The sequence below is a fragment of the Sporothrix brasiliensis genome, assembly GCF_000820605.1.
Source record: "Sporothrix brasiliensis 5110 chromosome Unknown Cont21, whole genome shotgun sequence".
Classification (NCBI taxonomy): Eukaryota; Fungi; Ascomycota; class Sordariomycetes; order Ophiostomatales; family Ophiostomataceae; genus Sporothrix; species Sporothrix brasiliensis.
Window position 1 is genome coordinate 1,348,654 of NW_024467140.1, and position 24,234 is coordinate 1,372,887.

Genomic DNA, 24,234 nt, shown 5'->3' on the forward strand with positions numbered 1-24,234 from the left:
AAGGCCCACCTCCGGCAATAAAAAAGGGCTTGTCTTTGTTTTATGAGACGTGCCCGCCCAAGCCGCTGACCATGGCGGCCATGGACGACGACAGCTTTGACGGCCGGTTCGGTCCGTTGTAGCTCGGGCTTGGACTCAGAGTCGGACGGTCGTTGCTGTTCTCGATGCCGAGGCCGGCGTTGATGGCTGGGCTGGCGAGGGGGCTGGCGAGGGGGCTCGAAACGGGCGAGCCGTTGTGGTTGACGCTGATCTTGGCGGGCACACCCTCACCGGCGGCGGCCGCAGTGTCTGTGGCTGTGGCCGTGGCTGTGGCTGTAAGGGACGACTGCCGGCTCAGCTCGGTGCTCGGCCGCGCACTACTGCTGCCATTGGCGTGATGGGACTGAGATGGCGAGCTGATGGAGTTGTGCGCGCTGCTTCCACCACCAGCCACCCGTGAGTGGCGTGCGGATCCGACACCATTGGGGACGCCGCTGCCGCTGCCGCTGCCGCCACCGCCGCTGCCACTGTTGGCGGGCAGCACGCCGCCGCCGATGCGGGCCCAGAACATGTGTTCGCGTAGGCGCACACACTCCTCCCAGGCAGCCTGCTCGGCCTCTTCGTCGGCCGCGCGCCAGTGGCCCTCCTTGATCATGCGCAGGAACACGAGAAAGCCGCAAACCGAGCGCACGCGGCTGAGACAGTAGTTGCACAGCGGGTAGGGCGTGGACTTGTCGCTCTCGGTCAGGCGGAAGCGGTGGTGGCGCAAAAAGCTGTCCTCGCGGCGGTGCTCGCCGCACATGGCGCAGGGCTGCTGGACGACGAGGGCCGATCCGGTGATGTTGGGCACGGGCTCGGCGACGAGGGTGCCTTCGAGGACGGCAGACATGATATTGCGACGGACAAGCCAAGAAATGCCGGGCGCAGTGTCCAAACGCAAGGTCGGCTCGATATCCTCGATGACGACGCGCTTGTAGAATCTCGTCTCCTTGAGCTCCTTGGTGTGGTTTTGTGGCGAATTGGCGTTGGAGGATCCGGACAGGCCGGAAGCGACGGTAGCAAAGGCATTGACAGCCGACATGGAGACGACAGAGGATTGGACAGTGGTAGAGGAGTTGGAGGTTGTCGCGTTCCAGTTGGTGTTGTTCATAGGCGGTGTTTTCGGAAGCGACGTCGAGGAAGGCGACCGGACATGGGATTGGGGTAAGCTTTGCATGTGCAGCATGAGCTGGATTTGCGCGGTGCGGATGAGGTCGACAAACTCGTGGAAAGCGTTCGTGTCGTAGCGGAGAACGGGCCGCAGCAGGTGTGTAAAGCTCATCGGCTGGGACGGGGATTGGGGAACCGTGTCGGGTGTCTGTGCTGCTAGTGTTGATGACGTTGGCGGAATGACTGTGGGCGAAAGGACGATAGTTGTGGGTACGGTGGTGGTTGCCGGGGCCGCAACAGATGGTGAGGATGACGGGCCTTCGTCCGTCTTGGTCGTCTCTGCGTCGTCGGTTGTTTCTGTGTCAGCGGCGCCATCCGCCTGCTTCTCGGAGACGGACCGTGCATCGGCGTCTTTAAAGTCAAACTGGCCAAACCCGGGCGATGTCGGCGTGGTGAGGGCCGTGGTGTGGTCATCACTACCGGCCGCCCCGTTCTGGATCATCTCTTCCATCACTTGCTTGAGTTGGGTCAGCTGCTCTTGTTGTGACTTGAGCAGGACCTCGGTATCGGCCAGCTGGCCCCTGAGATTGTCGTAGCGGCGGTTTGCGGCGACCTGTTCGGCGCGGGCTTCTTCCTTGGCCGCGGCCACCATGATGTTGGCCTGCTCAAAGAGCTCGGCCGTCAAGGACTCCAGCTCGAGCTCGATCTTGGACTTGGCACTCTCCGCCTCGAGACGTAGACGCTTCTCATCCCGCGACTTGGCCAGGATGGCTTGCTTCTCCTCCTCAACGGCCGACTTCCGCACCCACAGGCCACCAGAGAGGAATTCCTTTTGACGAGCAGCGAGTGCTTCCAGCTTGCGAACCTGCTCGCGGGACTCTTCGAGCTCCATGCGGGTTTGAGACAGTGTGTCGTCGAGTGTGCTCTGGCGGTTGATGGCGTCGATGAGTTTCGTGCTGAGCGCTGTGATCTCGTCTTGCGCGGCGGTGTCCGTGCTGCCCGAGGCCAGGTTGCCGGTGCGTAGACGCGGGTCCGGGATAGTGCTGATGTCCTGGTCCTCAATGGAGCTCGACGAAAGGGACGAGGGCAAGCGTCGTATCGGTGTAGACAGTGTCGCGGCGGCATCGTCAGCCTCTGCAGTCAGCTCGGTGGTCGAGTTCGACTTGCGTAAAGAAGGCGTGTCCTCTTTTATTGGGGCTGTCGCGGGGGCGTCGGAGTGGGAATACGTGTGATTTCCCGAGCGGGAAGGAAGTGAGACGTCTTTCGCATCGTCTGTTGAGGCCGCTGCGGCCTTGACGTCTTCTTGTGTTTCGTTTTCGGATGGCAAGGCGGCGGATGCGTCGGCGGAATTTGGTGATGGTTCGGCAGAGTCGACATCTTCAGGGAAGGCACCCGTGACCGGCTGCAGAACGACCTTGGGCTCCTCAGCTTCAACCGTTGCATCCTTTTTCTCCATTTCATCGGTCGTCGTCGCTGGAATGTGACAAAGGCGGAGGATGGGGAAGGGGGACGGCGAGGGTACGTGCAGCCAAGAATGGCTGGCCCTCAAAAGGGGGGAGTTCGATGGAATCCGCGAGCGACTATAATTTCGAGCATATAGAAATAGGAGTGGACGCCGACACTCGGAAAACTGTCGCGAACGTCGAAATCGGACGGTAGGAGACAAAGCTCAAGAATGACGGAAAGGAGGCAAAAGAAGCAGAATCGAAAGCAGCGTTGGTGCGTTAAGAACGTTCGTCTGCGATCGAGCTGGTGTGGGTAACCAGAAGCGCCGATCGCAGGGAGGCCCGGCGCAGTGAGACCAGTAGTGCACTTCAAGAGAAATGGATGGTCACAGTGGCGCTCACGTGGAGGCCGGTTAGGCGAACGAGGAGTGGAAATTGTGACGAAAAGTGTGGAATATGGCACCGAGTGGGCGTTGATTGCCAGGGTCGGAATGCCGAAGCTGAAAAAAGCCACTGTTAATGTTTGTGATGCTGTATACGGTACGAAGGAGACGACGAAAAGGTCTAGAGAAACCGAGATGCAGAAATGTGCTGGCAGAGGTTTGGGTTCAGTGGCGAGAAAATGGCGAGAAAAGCTGACGTCGATGATCTGCGTTCGGGCGCTGAGAAAATCAAGACAGGTGATCTTATTCAGATTTTGGCAGGCCGGCTCGTCGGGTCGAGGCAGGTGCGATGGTGTGAGTGCGGGCAGGCGCAGCCAAGCTAACAGCTGGAAAAAGCCAATTGTAAGACACGGGCGACTGGACAGCGGCCTCGGACAGGAAGTTTAAGACTGGAAAGTGCAATCGAGGGACAAATTCGGCAGAGAGAAAGAAAGAACAGCCAGCGAGGAAAGACAAATAGAAAAGGCAAGAGGGAATAGAAAACAGCGAAAACGCAAGCACGGCAACTCGATCAGAACGAGAAAGAACGAGTCGAGGGAAGTGTCAACAAACGCACAAATGCGGAAGGCGGCAATCTTAATTGCTCTCTTGGGGCAATGACGGACAGGGAAGGTGCCGGCTGGTTTCCTCCCTGCCTCCAATTCAGCACGCACGGCACACGCAAACAGAGTTCAGCTTTGCGTATTGCAGGATCACAGGCCGCTCGTAGCGGCCTTCAGGGAGGACATGATGGTCGTCTTACTGGCCCTATTCACTTTCTAACCTATCAACATCACGAACTAGTCTACATCAGGATTTGCCCATGGGATGGTAACAAGGATGCGTTCAAGTATTCAGCACGACAGGCCCAGCCAAAACCGACTCAAAGTAAGATACGAATTACGAAATATGCCGTAGCCCATGCGACATATTGTTTTCGAGCTGCATCGTGCCTTTCACGTTAATCCTCGTCGTGAAGACGGTCTCGGCTGGCCAGGCCAGAATCTCACTGTGACAATCTGAACTGACCGTATTGCTATGAAGGTGCAATTGGCGTTGGGAGCGGCCGGGAGAGTACAGCTCGTCTTAACAAACCAGGGAAGACATCGTCTTCTCCGCTCTTGCCATCGTGCGCTGTCTCTCCTCTTTCTCCCCGCGGACTTTCTTATTGCTTCTTCTCGATCTATTCTCCTCAATTTCGTGTTCGTTGGCTCCGTATATCTCTCCCTCGTATTTTTGCTACGCTGGTTGAACCCTGCCAGACACGAATAACGAGCGAAGTGCCGACCGAGTCCTTGCTGCACGGCGTGTTTGTGCCGATCCTCTCACCTTTTTATGCAGGCACTTCACTCTACAGCTTGATGCCCTTTTTAGGGTTTACTGACGACATTCACAGATCACCTCACGCACGTTCCCCGCTGTGAGCTGATGCTTTTGGGCGGCATTGCGGGTGGACCGCATGAGGCGCGCCAGGAACCCGACCGCTAGTGCAGCTTGTTTCTATATTAGTTCTTTCTGTTGAGGTAGGGGGATTTCGATTTTTGATTCCGCTTTTGATTGGGCCTCTCGTATCGGACATTGACAACACGAGTTCAGCCCAGATACGCATTGAGATAGTCCCAATATGGCGCTCTGTGTTGATCGTTTCGTTTGCCCTCTTTTCGCTTGCAATTGTGACGATGAGCTTTTTGCAATCTTGCGCTGTGTCACGGTGTGCAACGTACTTTGGACAATAGCTGCACGAAGGGCATTGTTCTCCATGCTACCCGAGCCGAAATGCCTGCAGGACACAGACCACTGCAGGCTACCATGACGCCTCGGGTAGGGGTATTGGAGCGCTCACGTCTGCGTTGTATGGCGGTGTGGTTGGCGAAGGGCTGCAGGACGCTTCTGCAGGGCCTATGGCTTCCAGGGAAATATGAGACGGCAAATACGTCACACTTCAAAATTGGCCAATTAAGCCGTGATGAGAAGAGACGTGACGAAAGAAAACCAGGTTCGAGGCTGGGTTTCGGTAGCAGGCGGCACTTCTATATGTCGCCTTGTAATATCGTCTTGTTTGCTGGTGCACGTGTATGCGTCTTCTCGTACCTTCGGCCCAAATCTGGTGCGGCTCGCACTCAATTCCTCATCTCAGGGCTTTGCCTTCCGCGTCCCGCGTCTTATCAGTCCTGCTATAAAGGCGAGATCCGTGTCGTCCGTCAGTCGCTGTAGGCAACAAAAACAGTCAGCGGCAAGGTCAACGCTACTACGACACACGACGTAATTCTAGCAAGACGGGCGGCACAGTTACACATGGCTGGCATGGTTGACACGGCTGCAAATACTTGTCTTGGAGGGCAACGCTTAATGTCGTGTCAGCATCAGCCTCGCTGGTGTTGTTTCAACACAGATGCTTTGAGATTTCGGTTTACCTTTAGCAGATTAAATTTGTGCAAGTCAAAACAGATAGGATGGAAAAGAAGGGTGAAGCAGTAGTCCAAAAACAACTTGTTATCCTGATCCAAAAAGGGAATATAAATAAACAATATACGATAAATGCACCCATAGCGAGACAGAGGAGCTACGATGCCTACCAACTAGTGCCGAATCACCAACACTGCTGCGACATCGCCCACGAGACAGTCTACTCTCACTGACTTGCAGCTTCTCTAGTGACTAAGCATAATATTGTTACAAGTTATAGGGCGTCTATGCGCAACTCAATTCGTCTAGCGACGTTGACGAAACGGCGGATGGGCATGATGGAAGCTCTGTATCCCGATGCCTGGCCTTCTTGACGCCTTGACGCTTTGATAATTAGAGCCTTGGGCGCAGCCTCGGCCTCGAAAAGAATAAAACAAAGACATCAAGCGGCCTACTTTCTCCTTCAACAGTCGGTATTGATAATACAACGTGGCGATTCAAAGACCACTTGCTGGCGTAACTGACGATGTAAATTTTCTCTCCAGTTTCCCCAAGACATTCGAGAACCACGATGCCTCACGAGCAGAATCTCGACATACGAGAAAGCCGAGCACGGCGAGCGCTGTCAGTACCGACGAGCAGACATTTTAAACATCATTCGCTGTTTAAGTCCTGCATAGCACTTCGAATCGAGTCCCATTGACGTAGTACTTGTACAAAAACGAGAAGTATTACACCGGGCATGGACCGAGTAGACTGGTGCCTGTCACCGAGCACGCCACACCCACTCTGCACGCCAATTGGATATGGGTTCTGCCGTCCTCGACCGCTCTCTCATAAGCGCCTGGACTGGAGGCGCCGTTGGTCTTTTCCCCTCGCGTCCGTAAAAATGGTCGGCTCAGTAGCGTCCCAAGAAAAGGCTGGCTACTAAGGAGGATAGTTTAGTTTCACCGCCCGCTTTCCATCCCGACTAATCTGAATTTGTTTACTTAGAACCGCCCAGGATTCAGCTACGAAGCAAGCAACATCTTCGACTCTTCTTTATTTCACCGCGCCTGTGAACTATCCTTTGCCCTATTGACGATAAACTGATTACCCCGACAAAGCATCCTAATGGTCGCTGCCGAAATGGTTGTTTCCGTTGTCAAGTATGCTTCCATATCGGTCGCGGCACTCGTTGGGTTTTACGCAGCACTTTTGGGGCTTCTCACGACGTCCACATTTCAGTCCCATGCGGTGTACCTGCATGCAGTTCAGATGACATGGTTCAAGGATCTCGATGTCCCCGAGACCTTTGGTTTTCTAAGAAATCAGGTGACACCGTTCTCGGTACAGACGATTGACGGCGAACAGCTGCATGCTTGGCACATTCTCCCCGTGGGGTTGTATCGTAAGCACGAACTGTCTCTCGCTGCAGAGCCAGCCGGTTTCGCCGGGGACATCACCCGCCGGCTCGCGTTCCAACTACTTCGCGACGACCCCGAAGCCCGGCTGGTCCTTCACCTGCACGGCGCTGGAGGCACGGTCGGTTCCGGCTACAGGGTCCCCAACTACCGTGCGCTGTCCGCGGGGCAGCCGGGCAAGATACATGTTTTGACATTCGACTATCGAGGATTTGGACGGAGCACCGGGAAGCCGTCGGAAAGCGGACTCGTCACCGATGCGCTGGCTGTCGTGGACTGGGCGATGAATGTCGCAGGCATACCGCCGTCACGCATTGTCGTCTTTGCGCAGTCGATGGGGACCGCTGTGAGCATCGCTCTATCAGAGCGCCTTGCTTTGCAACCGCAGCCTGTGGTCTTTGCAGGCACAGTCCTTGTCGCGCCATTTGTCGATGTGGCAACGTTGGTAGCGACATATCGTGTGGCAGGTACCGTGCCGATTTTGTCACCGCTCGCACGATTCCCCTGGTTATTTAAATCTCTTCAACACTTTATCAAGGACAAATGGCCAAACAAAGACCGCATTGCACAATATGTTCGTGCCAACGAGCAGCAGAAAACAGATTACCGTCTGACCATCATCCACGCAAAGGACGACTACGATATTCCATGGGATCACACACCGGCCCTTTTCTGGCATGCCGTCAATGCTTCTGTCCCTTCTGGCATCAGCCAAGATGAACTCGAACAGAGAAAATTGGACGAAAGACGGGATCTCGGAGCCGCCGGATCCGTCATGGAATGGCGGACAGAGTATGGTGTGATTCGAGAAGAAATCCTGGAGACGGGTTTGCATGATGTGGTCATGGGCTACCCTGTAATAACGATGGCTGTCATGCGCTCCTTTGAAGCTGCGGATCCGACATTTAAGTCTTAATTTTGATTTTGGAATTTGAGTTTAAATTCGCATATCTTTTTCTTTCGCGATTTCGTTGGTTTCTGTTTGTATAAAGTTAGCGGCACAGCGTTCTTTTGGAAGTCGTTTTCTAGAAGGTCAATATATGATTATGAAGATTTCAAATCTAGCGAGTGCATTAATGGCATCACGGCGACGAGGGCTCGTTTAACTTAGGTAATCTAGTCTTACAAGAAGTGCATCCAATACGTTGAAACTTCAAACGTATCGTATATGGCCGGTTCTTCGCCTCTTAGTGTGACAAAGACCTCGACCATCATAACGATGCGACTGACAAAGTACAGACCCGGAGAAGCAATGCTTATAACTGTAACAAGACCATTCCAGCGGAAGACAACCTTCTCAAAGTGCATAAAGACGAGCATGGAGAGAATGGACAGAAAAATGGCTCCACGCCACATCCACATTTCGAACGTCGACGGAAAGACGGTTTTCCATGACACAAGGTGAAGCGCTGGAAAAAGAACACTGAAGATGCACATCAGCGGCCAGATCCGAGACCTGTACAGCTGGGGGTCCCAGTGTGACAAGACGATCTCTTTTCGCAGCTCAGTCTGAAGATCTTCCACATTTCGTGTGCCGTATTCTAGGGTGGCCGAGGCTGTGACTTTGCGCGAGACATCGTGCGAGATTTCGTGACGAGGATCGTTTTGCCGGCTCTGAGCGGCATCGTGGATGAAGACCTCTTCCGGTTTTCTGTAGGCGTTTGATGGTGTGCTTCGTATTGCTCGAGCGTTTTGTATAGCTCTGTCCTCTGCTTCTTTCTAAAACAAGCGAGGGGTGAGATACCAGATGTTCCAGTATGTGACCTGGTCTCTCCTCCCTTCAGAGTCAAATTTGTTGCTAACTGCCATCAACTCGAAGTCGCGCATTTGTTCTGGACTCATATCCGGCAATTTAACAGTGGACGGCGAACATATGTCTTTGGGTTTGCTCCACCAGAAAAAGTATGTGACGACAAATATGGGGATGTAGCCGAGGGTCATGGCCTCGATTTGAGAAATGGGGAGATTATTCGCGGATCGCATGATGCATTGTGCCATGAACCAGGACACCTGAGTCAGAGCCACAAGTTTGGTAACACCGTCTGCTTTGCTCTTGTCCCGTATGGTCTCCTCGGAGAGCCCCCAGGAGGCGTGATCCTGCCAGTCGATAAGTCGTTCTCGAAGTAGCCAAGCGTATTGATTAGGCCAGATCACACGATCGCCGAGTTGTGTGCGGTATCGCAAACCAAGCATGCTGATATAAAACGCTTGTCTGAGCTTGAACTCTCCTTGTGTAAGTGAAGTACACTCATCGACCATCCTCCGGCACTGAGCCCACTCTTGGAGCCCTTCCACAGCGATCAACTCAGGCGCTAGTATGGTCTTAAGGAAGAGGGCTAGCCTGTGGAATGTCGCAAATCGTAGTCGTTTGTAGACTCGGGGGTGTATCACCACCCACGTGCATAGGAACGTGGTGGCTAGACATGTTGTGATCAGGCTTAGTGTGCCACGTCCATTCGATTCCAAAACCCAACCGACTAACTCTCGTGGTGATGGCGACAGACTTGGTTCGTTTGTCGAGTTGGTTGTAGGAGTATTCATCGAAATACACCCTGTAACGGTATGTACGTTCTCGTATGGCAGTAGGGGTTCTTCGATCTGAATCTGGTGATATTTATTTTTGCTGGTTGGGCGAAAATCCAATATATACGAAACTTGAAGTACGAGACGAAGATGATATGAACTGTTGTGAAAACCGCAAAAGAATGCAAACACTGCATTTATTTATCAAACGTTGGGCCGGGCCATCGGAAAAGGTGATACCCAAAATAGCAGATGAAATAAAAACAATTTAGAGATACCGTTGAATGGGACGTGCCGGCCCGTGAAGGTCGCTTGTGTTCGGGGGCTTGTCAGTTGTTTCATCCTATTTTCAGTTTATTTCAGGCTCAGCGATGTTTGCTTCTGGCCTGGTTACATTTGTAGACCAACAGCAAATTCCGAACCGCCATTCACGCCTTCGGTACGACTTCGTATGCAGGGGCAAGGCGCTGTCTTTTTTGTCGCGTTTATTACAGTCGTGTCTCAGGCCTACCCCCATGGATGCAAAGAACGGAATTCAAAACATTCCCAAGAAAAACCACGGGTAATCCTGGTACGAAAAGCTGCGCGGCTCGAATTCAAACCTTATTGGTGAAAGTCTTTTCGCTGAGACAAGGAACTCATGCAGGCGCTAACTGATACCCGCCATCACCCTCGCTGATAAAACGTGGGGATACGCAGAAGCGCACAAAAACAGAGCTGGCTATCGCATCCGTGAATAATATCATCCAAATGATCTGCAGAAGGCTTTCCCGTGGGGAAAAGAGCATCTGATGATTGTCGCTGGGTAAGCTTGTGCATTCCAGCACATCTGCGATGAGCTTGATTCAGAATTTGAAAACTGGCCCAGACAAAAACCGGTTTGACCTGCAAGACATCGCCATTGTTGACGACCACCGACGCAACTGGCTGGAATAGCCATAGTAAAAAGAGGACATCCAATTTATGTAATCTCCGTCGCTAAAGACGGAATGCGTCGCATTTCGCTGCCACGTACCAAGTTCACCGGGATATATGTCATAAAAACAGCTCTGTAGGTCACTGGGACTACAAGAAATACGGAGAAAGCGCCGCAAGTTGGACAGATGGACTAAGAAAAGGAGGCTCTCGAATGGTCCTCCTAGGCGCTCGGACACATCGGTATGCATGTCTGCAAATATCAAAGTACAAGAGTACAAGAGGGCCATTTCAAGACAATTGTAGTTATGCCAGGCCAGTAATATCGCGCTCCGTTTTGAGGGAGGGAGCTGCAAACACCGATAACGGAGACAAAGAAGAAAACGAGTGTCCTGCCGACCGCTCATCCGCTCTCCAGGCGAGACAGGCGAGACAGGCGAGACTTGGCCAGCATGCAGTCTAGGGCATCAGTTGTATGTGACGTGTGTACGACATAGATAATCTTATTATTCCAAGATCTGCTAGAGAGATGATTCTGGTTTTGCCGTCGACGAGAACGCCGTAATTACTGTGTCGATTCTGGATACTCGCTTTGCTTCTCATCCACAGTCGGCAAAGACGTAAAAGTCTTGAACACCATACCAATTCCACCACGCCACAACAACGTAGTATTATCAGATGGATCGGCGCTGAGTTGAAATTTCCTTTTTGTTTCCACCTGGCCCCATCCTTCCATGGTGTCCTAGCCAGTCCCACACCCTCTGGATTCCTCCGTACGAAGTCGTCAGTGTGTTTTTGAGTTATCAGATCGTCTTTTGCGTGAATTTGTCTTAGGGTGCCCCACTCTGGGATATGTCCCGTAATCAGATGCGAATTTGGCGGCACGCAGCACCCAAATCGGTGCTAGTCGAGGTGCTAGTTGAGCAAGTCGGACCCCTTCTTCTGCTCCACGGCAGGCATTTCGGGCAGTCGGGCTTTGCTTTCTTGCTGTCTTATTTCTTTCTCGTCTTTCTTCGTCCATGGTGTGCTTTGCGTCGGTGAGGCGGTTGAGTTGTTTTCATTTGATTGCTGGCTGTCGTTCTTTCCTCAAGTTTACGATCTGTTGTGCTCGATATTTCTCGTATGCGGGGCGCGGCAGGCGCGTGTCTTTTGGTCTACTTGCTCTTGTTGCTCTTGCCTCGCGTCTGGAGATGGATGTACATGCGGCACACGTCGCTCCTACCACACTAAGTTGAACTGGGAAACTGGATAACTGGTCAAGTTAAGCGAGTTCGGTCCCTTCCTTCCTCCTTTGCCTGCTTTTGCTTGATCCGATGGATCGCACTTTCCTGTCCTCCCATGCACCACCCCCAGTAGCATATTCTTAGCGTGGGGACCCGACCAAGCACTTCATCTTATCTCTCCGAAGAGTTTTCTTTTTCTTTTTTCTTTTTTTTTCAACGCTGTCGACGACTCTATCCTCTGGCTACCATCCTGTCTCCGTCCCCACCACGCCTGTTCAATGGCCGTTCTCAGGAAGCTGCTCTGCCGTGGGGCTTGACCGTGGGGTTTGCATAGGTTCATTCATATCCTGGTCCTACCCTAGCATATCATTCTTTGCACTCCTCGCAGTCGGAGCTCTGGTTGGGTAGCAGTGAAGACAGGATTGTTGTTACTCTCCCTCTCCACCTCCGTCCTTCTTCTCGACTATCCTATCCTTTTAAGAATCAGGCCCTCTCCTGTTCCTTTGATTTTGTTCTTTTTTCTTGTCTCTTTCTCTTGGCACTCCATCTCTTCCATTCATCCCTTGGATGTCGCCAAGTTGTTCCGGTACAGCTTCTTCGTCTTGTCTTGTTTTAAATTAATCCTCTTTAACTTCGTCTTCTTTCCATCCCCCCACGATGAGTGTATTCCACAACATCCGCGGCCGCAACAAGGCTGTCGATTCACTGGTCATCGGGCCCACAGCCGGCGAATATGCGGCCCCCGAGGCCACGACCACCGGTGCTGACATCGGCGTCCTCGGCGGCGACAACGAGAAGGCCGTCGTACCCCCGCAACAGGAGGCCAGCTCCAGCAGCGACGACTTGTCTCGACTGAGTCTCGAGGCCCGAAACGAGCTCGAGGTCCAGAAGCATGGTGGCATCGTCACCGAAAAAGCGCAGCTCGGTGTCCAAAAGGCCGAGGCCGCCGCTCTGGTGTGGACGCGCAAGGCCGTGCTGCTGACCTACGTCTGGATCTGGGTCTGTTTCTTCATGCTGGCCCTGCAGCAGTCGATCCTCAGCAACGTCACCTACTACGCGTACAACGACTTCCAGCTGGCGCCGCAGCTGGGCACGGCCAGCATCCTGGCGTCCGTCATCGGCGGCGTCGTCAAGCTGCCCATTGCCAAGGTGCTCAACGTCTGGGGCCGCGCCGAGGGCTTCCTGTTCTTTGTCTTCATCTACCTGCTGGGCATGATTGTCCTTGCCTCGTGCAAGGGCCCCAACGGCTACGCGGCCGGCTACGTGTTGTATTGGATCGGCTACGACGCGCTGTACTTTATCATGGACGTCTTTGTGGCCGATACCTCGGGCCTGCGCAACCGGGCGTTTGCTTTTGCGTTCGTGTCGACCCCCTTCATCTGCACGGCCTTCACGGGCCCGCTGGCGGCGCAGGCTTTCATTGACCACGCGTCGTGGCGCTGGGCCATTGGCGCGTTTGTCATTATCATGTTTTTTGTGTTCACGCCGCTCGCCGTCGTCTTCAAGTTCTTCCAGCGCAAGGCCGAGACGATGGGCCTGTTTGTGCGTGCCAAGTCGGGCCGCACCTGGTGGCAGTCGACGCTGCACTACATCCACGAGTTTGACATTGTCGGCATGCTGATTCTGATGGCGGCATGGGTGCTGTTCCTGCTGCCTTTCAGTCTGCAGACCAACGGCCGCGCCGAGTACAAGTCGGCGTCCTTTATTGCCATGGTCGTCGTTGGCCTCCTGCTCTTCCCCGTCTTTTATGTCTGGGAGCGCTACTTTGCGCGCGTGCATTTCGTGCGCTACGAGCTGTTCAAGAAGCGGACCGTCGTCGGCGCCTGCATGCTGGCCGCCGTCCTGTACTACAGCTTCTACGCCTGGGACTTGTACTACTACTATTTTGTGCAGGTCGTCTACGATCTGAGCATCGCCCAGACCGGCTACATGACGCAGATCTACAACGTCGGCTCGTGCTTCTGGGGCGTCGTCTTTGGCGTGTTTGTGCGCCAGACCAAGCACTTCAAGTACGCCTGCCTCTGCTTTGGTCTCGTGCTGATGTTCCTTGGCTCGGGTCTGATGATCCGCTTCCGCGGCCAGGACGCCAACATTGGCCTCATTGTCATGTGCCAGATCTTCATTGCCTTTGGCGGCGGCACGCTCGTGATCGGCCAGAGCATGGCCGTCATGGCGGCGGCCGACCGCGACGGCGTGCCCATGATGCTGGCGCTGCTGTACCTGTTCAACAGCTTTGGCGGCTCCGTTGGCTACGCCGTGGCGCAGGCCATCTACGTCAACACCTTCCCAGACGCACTGCGCAGCCACCTGCCCGACGACCTCAAGAACCAGACCGAGACGATTTTCAACGGCGGCTCGACGCTGCAGCTGACGTACCCAATGGGCACGCCCGCGCGCGAGGCCATCAACTTTGCCTGGGGCCAGAGCCAGCGCGTCAACTGCATCTCGTCGACGGCCTTTTTGGTCCTGGCCATCCCGGCCATTCTGCTGTGGAAGAACTACAACGTCGACCGCCGGCAGAACAAGGGAACTCTGTTGTAAGCCGTGGGAAGAGATCGGCTCCGAAAATGAACGGCCTAGTCATCGGAGCACTTTTGCTTCTACATATATCCGTCCGTGCCGTAGGCAGCAGGCCACAAGCCGGTCGTTTTGGGTAATCTGCGCTGCTGAATCACTACAGTATGGACTATGGAGCACTGGCAACGCGAATAGTATAACAGTTCTAGACCATTTTTACATCGTCATGCACCAAGGTGATTGATCTAAAAGCGCTGAAGCGAGAAAATGTCATTCATGCAATCATGGGCATCAGTCACGGAATCATCGATAGAGCTGCTTGGAGTTCCATCGTTCTGCTTAGCCGCTAGCGAGTTCCAGATACCGGTCACCAGGCCATACCCAGTAGACATCGTGCCTGGTTACGTCTTTTTTCACGTCTACACTGTATCTGACCCGTTCGGCAAAAGCAACGTCTCTACCTCCCATCATATTTCCACCACGATCGGCGGATTTCGCAGCTTGTTGTCTGGCCCGCCAACAACGGCGGCGTTGACGAATGTCGTCACTTTCTCGTCGTGGCGAATGCCCATGATTCGCAGCGGTGCTGCTAGCATCGCTGTGGTCTTTGCCCACACGACGAGCATGAGCATCCACACCACGCCGGCCCACCCGGCCCACCCGATCGCGACGGTATCGTGCTGCCAGCGCACGGCGTCGACCAAGACGTCTTCCCGTCCGTACGCCGCATGAATGTGGCCAAAGACACACAGCCGGGGCCGCAGGCGCGCCACCTGCTCCGCCAGGTAGGCACACCCGGCGCGGTAGAAGTCGCGCTGGTCGCGGTGCAGCTTCGGCGGGCCGTGCGTGACGAGAATGTCGGGTGGCTGTGCCGGCGAAAACGCGCGCAGCCGCTCCGACCAGTGCGTCGGGCAGTCCGGGCGGTATTGGAACGCGGAGACACCGTACGCCGGGGTCCAGGGCGAGCCGTAGATGGTGAGCGACCGGGCGCCCACGCGAATCGTGACGTGCCGGTCTTGGAGATACGTCACGTCGCCCCAATCCAGGTCTCGTCTTGTCTCTGTTGCGGACTGTCCATACCGGCGTTCTGGATGCTTCTCCAAAAAGGCATCGTCCAGCAGCACGTCGTGGTTGCCGGCAACGAGGATCTTGTGCTGGTGCGGCTGCGCCGCCAGCCACGACAGGCCCGCCTGCACCTCGGCGAACGAGCCCCTGTCGGACAAGTCGCCCGCGTGGATCAGTACATCGCCGGCCGGCAGAACGGGTTGTGTGTTGTGCGTATCGGCGACGCAGACAACGCGCACAGGCTTATATTCGGCGGTGGTGGTGTCTGTGGTGGTGGTAGTGGGGACGGATGCGGGCCGGCCGCGCAGGTGGATCTGCAGGAGACGTGCTGCTAAGCGCTTCTTGGTCTGGCCGCGTAGCTTGATGCTGGTGAGAGGTTTTGGTGGCGGATGCTGCTGCTGCTGATCTTCCATTGTGCCTTCGAATGATGTGTCTGGTGAAGGCTGAATATTAAGCCAAAGAAAATGGATTGCTTTTTTTGCAGCAAGAATTAAGATGGATGTGAATTGGCTGCTTCGAAACGCACCTTTGGTTAGTTAGCTTGTGGCATGGCGCTAAATGCACCGGCGCGTAGCGCCCGCAGCCCAGAAAACTGACGAACAATTTAAAATAGCATCGAGGCCCAAAACGAACAGCCGTCTTGATATTGTTGCCAATGTTTACGTATCGAAATGCCCAACGGGTCTCTCAAAATGGTCAACAGAGGCATAGCCACTGCAATAAATTATTTCTGAGACAGGAGAGGGTTTCACCTCTTACATTTTGCAGAAAAAAGACGAAAATAATAGAATATCATGACATTGCGCTGAAAGTTTTCATGAAGCTTTCAAGTGGATGAGAAGGATGAGAAGGCCAAGGCAGAGCACGTAGACTTACTTAAGTTGAAGGGGGTCGTAGGACAAAAAAAAAAAAAAAAAAAACTAACTCGCGCCTCAACTCCGTTATCACAGCTAGGTCTTCGTTTGTGCGAAACTATCAACTTGAAGGCTTTAGCTCAAAGCACCACCGTTCTGATTTTGTTACCATACAAGACACACAGATCCAAGACCATGGGCAGCGGAAACAGCAAGCCGTTCCGCAAAGGCAAAAAATCGAGAAACAATAACAAAAATAACCAGAGCAACATGGTTATTGGTGCACCCCAAGATGTCATAACACACATCCCACGCAACAGACTCGACAAGTACGGCAACCCGGTCCAACAAGTCACTCGCGACATTGACCGCGGAACCTTTTCGGCTGCGCTTCAGCATGTGTCAGATTACATTGCCAGCCGTCGGCAGCATATCACCGTCGTTGCTGTCGGCGGCGCCGTCAACATTCTGCATCTGCGGTCTCGCGCTACCACGCACGACGTTGATATTTTCGGGTCCGATTTTAACAACCATGCCCGGCTACTTCTCGACGAAGCTATGCACAGTGCCCAGCAGCCGTTTCCGACTCTACCGAGACGCAGATGTGGATGCCCGGCCCGATACACGAGCACCTCACAGCGGCATCTAAACAACAGAATGTTGTGGTGTTTAACGGCGCCGGGTTGACCATTTACGCGGCCCCATGGGAATATGCCTTTTCTGCCAAAGCCAGCCGCCTCATCAAGGGCGGAGAGCAAGTGCGCTCCTACGACCTTGCCGACGCCGTCACGTATATCCATCAGTACATCCTCTTGCACGGCAACCGCCCGGTCTCGGTCGACACCGTGCTAGGCTGGGCCCGGCAGTACAAACACGAAACCAGCAAGAGTTTCTGCGCAATCGCGTGGATCCCGAGTATCAGCGACTGCACAGCGGTCGCCATGCTGTTGTTTGAAATGGATCTGAGCAGGAGGGGTCAGTCACGTCGTCGGATTTCATTCATCGGGTCGTTACTCGGAATTGTTTAGTATTTTCGTACCTAGTCTTGCGCTGGACGAATGGGTGCGTTGGTCACTTGTCCCAACACGTAGGAAACCAAGAATGGAGATAGCAGGTTCGAATATGACAAGTTGGTAATGTCAAAACGCGAGCTGCACGTCATATTGATGGTATTAATGGCATGGCGCAACCCTCACGTAAAGGAGATATGAGGTGTCCATAACACAATGTTTTTAGCTAGAAACTCCGGGCAAGCTCGACCGTCGCCTTTGTCCAGTATTTCACCACCCTCGGTCGGCACAAATAATGTCGCTACCAAGGAGGCAGCCCTCTCAGCCCATTCAGGCGCTCTTTCATATGCGCGCAGATGGTCAGGACGGTTCCGGCCCCTTTCCGCCTCCTCTGGCGTGATCAAGGACGGCATGTTGCGATCCAGCCCGAGTTTGATCCTTTCGTTAAACGACCGGACCAGTAGAAGTGTGCAGCAGGCCAAGAATGCGTAGCGCTCGGGGTCCTCGTCTTTAGGATCTGGGATGTCGTGGACGGGCCATGATTTTTGTCGCCAAAAGTACTCCAACTGATTTCGATAACTGATGACCTTGTCCAGGAGAACGAATTCGTAAAGACGGTAGAGGGAATACAGGGGCTTGTCGTCGAACTCGCCCTGAGGCGCGGAGAACTTTATGGTCGAGAGCTTCGCCAAGTACGCGTCGCGGTTTTCCAAGATGCGACGAGGCGTTGGCGGCGGGAAGACCGGATAGTCTTCGGGCGTCGGGACGTACTCGTCTGAATCGCTGCTGGCGAGATCTGAGATGGAGGAGGCTTTTCGGCGCGCCCATGGCCAAGCCAGAGGCCATCGTATGTGCTTGAAACAGGTCAGGATGGGCATTTTCCTGATATCGCGGCCGCTGCTCGCTATCGTACAAAAGGATTCGGGTGCTAGAAAGTTGGAGACGGCACGTTTTGCTCAAGTTGCGGGGATTGCACAACATATTAATACAGCTGAGCAGCGCCGCAGCACTAGCACCAATACTGCGTCAGTGCACTGACGCTGAGGACTTCACTACACTCGGGCATTGCTCCAACTATATTTTCTCTTCCCCAACTTGTCGCCTCATAAACTGTACCCTGTCTCTCAGTTCAGGCACCCCAGGCTGCCCAGACGCAGGACCGTGTCCTTGGGAGGCGTTTTCCAGTTTGAGATGCTTACCTTCTCGCCACTGACGACTGCCAGCTTCGGCTGACAAAGGCATCAGTGCTCCGGTCCTCTGACGGCCTCTGTGGGTGTCCCAACCTGATCTGAGCAAAGCACTGAGCAGTATCGCGCACGATGTCCTCCAACGGTACGGCACCGTCCAACGCCGCGCCGACAATGCGTGGCAGCGGCCGTGTCCTCGTGGCCTGCGACAGCTGCCGCCTGCGCAAGTCCCGCTGCGACGGACTGCGGCCTCGCTGCAGCCACTGCGTCCAGTCCGGCCGCACGTGCTTCTACCGGCCGACACCCGCCGGCCTCGAGTCTGATGCGTCCGTGCTGGCCCGTCTCGCCGACACGGAGGCGCGGCTGCAGGCACTCGAGGACAAGAACCGCATGCTTCTGGCGGCGTTTCCGGCGCTGTCGTCACCCGGGACTGTGGCCGCAAACTCGCTGGCCACAAGTCAAGGCCAGGCCCAGAGTCTGCAGAGCAACCAAAATCAGAGCCAGGATCAGAGCCAGGATCAGAGCCAGCCGGACCGCCAAAACGCCGACGCATCCGACGACAGCACTCTCACGCCGCCGGACCTGCACACGGCCGCCGCATTCCAGCTGCTGACTCGCTGGCCGCGGCTGACGATCAACATGACCATCCCCGGGCACGACACGCAGACGTACCTGACGCGCTGCGACCAGGCCGACGCGCTGCTGGAGCGGGCTGGGAGCGATGATGCCCGCAGAAGCCTTGACACAGACGATACCTATGCGCCCTGGCAGGCCATCCTGGCCCTCGAGCAGCTGTACGATCGCAACATCTCGCAGAACCTACCCCTGGCCATAGCAGCCCTGCTGGAGGCGGTGCCATTGCTGCAGCGGGACCATGTCCTGGCCAGCTTTGCTGCGATCTTCCATGGCAGGGACAACAGCCAAAGCCGGCCGGTGCCGTCCACCGATGCCATGGACGCCGATGTGGACCTTGTGGAGGAGGCGACCATGGCGGCGGCCACACAGCCGCAGCCGTTTCACGGCGGCCGCATTCACAGTCCGAATAACCACCACCACGAACATCAACAGCAACAACAGCGCCACCCCGCCGGCCAGTCGCCGGCCATCGACTACGACCGCATGTCATTCGCCCAGCTCCTGATGTACTCCATTGCTGCGCGCGTGTGCATAGGCTCCAACGGGAAGGACACTCCGCACCGCCCGCGCCAACGCACGCCCTTTGACCCGCCCTCGGACCCGTCGCTCATGGCCCTGTCGGCACACACCTGCAGCCTGGCCCTCCAGAAGCTGTGGACGCTGCAGGCGGGGCCAGCCGAAGATCGCGTGCCGCTTGTGCTGTTCCTGGCCCATTACCTGGCCGACTTTTGGGTGCGGCCGTTCCACGCGCGCGGACTGCTCCAGTCCATCGATCCAGCCATCAAGCACATGGCCATGATGCAGCCAGACGATCCGTACGTCCCCCACCGCAACTTGATCTGGATATCTGCATTGTGTCCTCTCACTCACAGAACAGACTGGTCACACTGTACGCGCGGCTGCACTTTACTCTTGAGAGGTAGGTCGCTGCATCGTTAAACAGACGGCTTATTCTTGTAAAGGCTGGTTACGTGCTGACAACCCAGCGACATCATCACCGAACTCAACGGTTTCTGTACATTGTCGAGCGCAGCCTTGCTCGCCATGCCAGCGTTGGAGACGGCCAGCGCCGCCTCGACGGTTCCTGTGTCCTCTCTTCTCCATCCCGCCTCACCTCCCACGTCATCCGCGCCCGCCTCACCGGACATCGAGAGCCACCAGCAGCACAACGCCCTTCAACGACCACCGCCACAACGGCCACTGGCATCCCATGTCAAAAATCATGTCCGCCTGCGCATCCTGCTCAACCGCATCCTGCATTTGCTCTATAGCCCGACCAGGGCCTACGCCCAGCCACATGAGCTCGCCGACATCGTGGCGCGCCTGAGCGCCAGTCTGCGTGCATGGTATCAGGCACAGCCGCCCGGCCAGCAATTCGTTCGCGATGCCACTGTCTTTCGTATCCACCAGCCGTCCACCACGACAACGACAACAACGATGCCCTTCCGGCTGCGCGAGACCGCCCTGCGCTACTTTGGCTGCGTCTTTTTGCTCCACCGCCCCGTCCTCTACTATTTCTTGCACAACGACCTCGAGAACGCCGCCCGGCCGCCCGGCCACGTCCGCGCCCTGCACGTCGACCGCGAGCCCTGGGTCCTCGAGTCGTGCCGCGACTGCATCGAGAGCGCCGCCCTCTTGATTCACCTGTCGTTCCCGACGCCCGAAGAGCGCGGCACGTCCGCCGGCACCGGCGGCGGGCTGTGCGTCGAAGACGTCTTCGGGTCGTGGTGCGGTCTGCAGATGCTCTTTGCCGCCTACTTGATTTTGCTGCAGGTCCGCGTCGTGCCCAGCCTGCGGCCCGTGTTCCGCAACGTGGGCGACGCGGACGCGCTGCTGGACAAGGTCGAGCGGGCGTTTGCGACGCACCCGGTGCGGCGGTCGCTGGTGCTGGACACGAGCCTGGCCATTCTGCAGGACGAGCGGCGCAACTTTGCCGCGGCGACGCCCTAGACGGCACGCGACAGGATAGAACTATGCGAACGGCTTGCATTTGGAAATGCCACAACTGGTCCTGTGCCTGGCCGCTGGCACAATGCAGAATGGCTGTTGATGAGAATGGCGTTTGTTTGGCTTGTGTCGACCACCTTGTCGTGTTGTTTTGTGTACAGTATAGAACAAAACGTGAACTATTGGACGTATCGTCATCGCCGCTCTGCCAAACGATGGACGAATGATACACCTGGCCGGCCATTTTCGCGCGCGAGAAAATCTTAAAAATAAAGTCAGGTTGATCAGCCGAGTCTCGCATCTCGTTGATCGTGTCCTCGCGTGGCCTGATTTTGATGTCCCACGGACCTTTGGTTTCGATCTCGAACAAACGATCTTGGCTCGGCCTTGGGTCTCGGGTCGGTCTCCTTGTGGCCCTTGCGCGATCGGAAGCAAAACCATGTGGTGAACGCTCGCATCTAGGATCGTTCTTGGCCATTCACGAGTGCGGCCTTGTTGTCAGGTCTTATGGCTCCTTTGTCTCGTGACTCTGGACCAAAACCATTCTCCGAAACACGTCTGTCACCGACTGGGTCGCGCCTTCCTGTTAACTGAGTTGCTTTGTTGATATAAAATTGTTTCTAAACCCCATTAATTGTTCCTTCCTCTGTTCGGCATATCCGCTCCTTCTCTTCCACGACACGTTTGCCTTCCATTCGCCCCTTTTCTCTGTTTATAATCTTCCACGTCCACCTCTCTCCTACCACGTCTTCCCCGCAAAGTGGTCTACATCCTCGGCCTCAACAGCGGCTCGATTTTTGTCGTCGTTGACGCCGTCCTGTGCTAAATCGACGTGCCCGTCCGCGACCTCAACGACAAAGATCCTGCCTTCAACGTCATCCTCAAGATTGGCGGCATTGTCAATCTGCAGCTGACGCCCACAAGGACGGCAGCCGCATGATGGCCTTTGACACGGGCCCGGGCAACGTTATGGTTGACCACGTCAAGGCCCGCACGGGCGGCAGCTACGACGAGGACCGATGACATTCTGAAACGGTACGGTACGCCGACGCGTCCTACAAAGACCTGCTGGCCATCCTGACGCGCTTTACTGGCATTGCCATCACTTCGCGTCTCGTCGACTTCATTCTACCTAAATTTGGCAGCTAGCCCCTGGTGATCACCTCGGGCGGTGGCACACGCAATGCCACGCTGATACGTGACGTGACCTGGCCGACGAGCTTGACACGCAGGTCCTCATACTGAGCACGAGCGACGAGTTTGACATCCCCGCCGCCTTCAAATAGGTCATCCAATTTGCCCGCTTGCCTTTGCCAGCAAGCGCCGGCTCGCCAACGACTTCCCCCGCCGCCGGGGCTTACCGCTTCGCGACGCTGGGCAACGCACAAAACAGCGAGCGCGTTGTCGGACGTGACGAGCGCGTGCTGGGCATTATGACGGTGTCGAGGAGGACGGGGTTGAGCGGGGCGCAGAGGCGATTGCGCTGAGCTATGTGCCTGCGTGACGAGATCAACAAAACGATCGTTAGAAGATGTACTTGATTTCACAATCTACCTATACGTACAGCTACTTTTCTTGTTCCCTTTCCTTTGCTATCTTCGTTTTGGTGCATAATACCTTACGCGTTGGCTTGCTTTCGTTGCCTTGCGCCGCTGGCTGAGCGCGCCGGCTAAATGATCCAATATCGAGGGCACAACCGTTCATCCTTCTTCCATTCACCTCACTTGCCCCTTACCTTTGCAAACAGGGAATGCATTGACGGCAAAAGAGCAACCGGGGTTGGATTACCCTGCATTACATAGCTGTCTATCCGCCAGGTTTGGTCGTGCCCGTACGCTTTCTGACATTGCTAACTCGCTATTTGCACGGACTTTCGATGTTCATCACCACTCGACCTGCACGACGTCGAGCTCCATCGACGACAACCATTGTTCCACACATATCTTCCCTTACACACATATTCCACGATGCATCGAAAAATAGTACCCCTCGTAGCGGTAGCCGCCAGGACCGCTCTGGCTGCGCTCGAGGTCGACCTCGACAATTCCGACTCCATCATCGCCGCCGCGAAACTCAAGGCCTACGACGTCATGACCTACTACAAGGGAAACCTCAGCGGCCAGATCCCAGGCATCCTGCCCGGACCGCCACCCGTCGGCGAGTACTACTGGTGGCAGGGCGGCGCCCTCTGGGGCACCATGATCGACTACTGGCACTACACCGGTGACACCACCTACAACGACGAGGTCATGCAGGCCCTCCAGTTCCAGACAGGGCCGCCCCAGAACATGTACATGCCCTACAACTGGACTGCCTCGCTGGGCAACGACGACCAGTCCTTTTGGGGCATGTCCGCCCTCCTGGCCGCCGAAGTCGGCTTCGAGAACCCGCCCGCCGACGCGCCGCAATGGCTCGCCCTCGCCCAGGCCGTCTTCAACTCGCAGACCACGCCGATACGTCGCGACGACCAGTGCGGCGGCGGCCTGCGCTGGCAAATCACGCCGCTCAACAATGGCTACAACTACAAGAACTCGATTGCCAACGGCTGCTTCTTCAACATCGGCGCGCGCCTCGCCCGCTACACCCGCAACGACACCTATGCCCAGTGGGCGGCCGAGACCTGGGACTGGGTCGAGGGTGTTGGGCTCATTGATGCCCAGTACAACATCTACGACGGCGGCCACACCGACAAGAACTGCACCGACATCAACCGCGCCCAGTTCTCGTACAACGCCGCCATCTTCTTGCAGGGCGCCGCCTTCATGTTCGACTACACCCAGGACCCCGTCTGGAAGACGCGGGTCGAAGGCCTGCTCACAAACATGCTCGCCACCTTCTTTCCCAACGGCATCGCCAAGGAAATCTCGTGCGAAAGCGACATCAATCTCACCTGCACCACCGACATGCTCTCCTTCAAGGGCTACATCCACCGCTGGCTCGCCGTCACCGCCCAGATCGCCCCCTACACCCACGACCGCATCTTTGCCACCCTCAAAACCTCCGCCGAGGCCGCCGTGCGCCAGTGCACTGGCGGCGACACAGGTCGTGTCTGCGGCTTCCGCTGGGTCCAAGGCGGCACCTACGACGGCACCAACGGCGCCGGCCAGGAGATGAACGTGCTCGGCGCGCTGCTGTCGATGCTGCTCGACAAGGCGCCGGCGCCCGTGACGAACCTGACCGGCGGCACGAGCCAGGGCAATCCGAGTGCCGGCACCGACGAATCGATCCTGCCCTACACGGGGCCCGTCAGCCAGGGCGACAAGGCCGGTGCGGCGTTCTTGACGCTCTTGTTCCTGACAGGATGCCTGGGCACGCTGTCGTGGATGATGCTGGGCTGGGGCGAGGTGAACTAGTGCAGACGATGGGGCACGGACGGATATGGCTGTAGCATTACGATTACGCTGGGTTCTTTTTATTTTCTTGGCTTTATGTTGCGTTTTCGTCATCGTACAATCCGCTGGTTTATTTTGCTGCTCTGATTTTTATGTTGTAGGTCACTTCTGTTTCTTCCATTTTTTAATATATAAATATACATTGGACCGTCGAGAGGACC

The 24,234-nt window shown here is 55.7% G+C and overlaps 9 protein-coding genes across 9 annotated transcripts; 5 read left to right on the top strand and 4 right to left on the bottom strand.

The window, feature by feature from the left end:
* Positions 1 to 40: 40 nt before the first annotated feature.
* SPBR_04692 (uncharacterized protein) lies at positions 41 to 2,584 on the bottom strand (the record flags this gene model as incomplete). The annotated part of the gene is made up of 1 exon (XM_040762969.1): positions 41 to 2,584. The coding sequence occupies one exon, from the start codon at positions 2,582 to 2,584 to the stop codon at positions 41 to 43; it is 2,544 nt and encodes an 847-aa protein (XP_040615421.1).
* Positions 2,585 to 6,529: 3,945 nt separating this feature from the next.
* SPBR_05068 (abhydrolase domain-containing protein 12) lies at positions 6,530 to 7,720 on the top strand (the record flags this gene model as incomplete). The annotated part of the gene is made up of 1 exon (XM_040763345.1): positions 6,530 to 7,720. One exon carries the CDS (start codon positions 6,530 to 6,532, stop codon positions 7,718 to 7,720), a length of 1,191 nt encoding a protein of 396 aa, XP_040615422.1.
* A 4,402-nt stretch (positions 7,721 to 12,122) lies between these two features.
* SPBR_04831 (siderochrome-iron transporter) lies at positions 12,123 to 14,006 on the top strand (the record flags this gene model as incomplete). Its single annotated transcript, XM_040763108.1, has 1 exon — positions 12,123 to 14,006. The coding sequence occupies one exon, from the start codon at positions 12,123 to 12,125 to the stop codon at positions 14,004 to 14,006; it is 1,884 nt and encodes a 627-aa protein (XP_040615423.1).
* Positions 14,007 to 14,449: 443 nt separating this feature from the next.
* SPBR_05158 (uncharacterized protein) lies at positions 14,450 to 15,460 on the bottom strand (the record flags this gene model as incomplete). The annotated part of the gene is made up of 1 exon (XM_040763435.1): positions 14,450 to 15,460. The coding sequence occupies one exon, from the start codon at positions 15,458 to 15,460 to the stop codon at positions 14,450 to 14,452; it is 1,011 nt and encodes a 336-aa protein (XP_040615424.1).
* A 636-nt stretch (positions 15,461 to 16,096) lies between these two features.
* On the top strand, positions 16,097 to 16,929 carry SPBR_08944 (uncharacterized protein; the record flags this gene model as incomplete). The annotated part of the gene is made up of 2 exons (XM_040767070.1): positions 16,097 to 16,402; positions 16,468 to 16,929. The coding sequence occupies 2 exons, from the start codon at positions 16,097 to 16,099 to the stop codon at positions 16,927 to 16,929; spliced, it is 768 nt and encodes a 255-aa protein (XP_040615425.1).
* A 164-nt stretch (positions 16,930 to 17,093) lies between these two features.
* Positions 17,094 to 17,789, bottom strand: SPBR_05297 (uncharacterized protein; the record flags this gene model as incomplete). Its single annotated transcript, XM_040763574.1, has 1 exon — positions 17,094 to 17,789. One exon carries the CDS (start codon positions 17,787 to 17,789, stop codon positions 17,094 to 17,096), a length of 696 nt encoding a protein of 231 aa, XP_040615426.1.
* A 441-nt stretch (positions 17,790 to 18,230) lies between these two features.
* On the top strand, positions 18,231 to 20,684 carry SPBR_04705 (uncharacterized protein; the record flags this gene model as incomplete). The annotated part of the gene is made up of 3 exons (XM_040762982.1): positions 18,231 to 19,549; positions 19,612 to 19,653; positions 19,721 to 20,684. 3 exons carry the CDS (start codon positions 18,231 to 18,233, stop codon positions 20,682 to 20,684), a joined length of 2,325 nt encoding a protein of 774 aa, XP_040615427.1.
* A 1,142-nt stretch (positions 20,685 to 21,826) lies between these two features.
* Positions 21,827 to 22,113, bottom strand: SPBR_05432 (uncharacterized protein; the record flags this gene model as incomplete). Its single annotated transcript, XM_040763708.1, has 2 exons — positions 21,827 to 21,989; positions 22,043 to 22,113. 2 exons carry the CDS (start codon positions 22,111 to 22,113, stop codon positions 21,827 to 21,829), a joined length of 234 nt encoding a protein of 77 aa, XP_040615428.1.
* A 535-nt stretch (positions 22,114 to 22,648) lies between these two features.
* On the top strand, positions 22,649 to 24,034 carry SPBR_04997 (mannan endo-1,6-alpha-mannosidase; the record flags this gene model as incomplete). Its single annotated transcript, XM_040763274.1, has 1 exon — positions 22,649 to 24,034. One exon carries the CDS (start codon positions 22,649 to 22,651, stop codon positions 24,032 to 24,034), a length of 1,386 nt encoding a protein of 461 aa, XP_040615429.1.
* Positions 24,035 to 24,234: the final 200 nt, after the last annotated feature.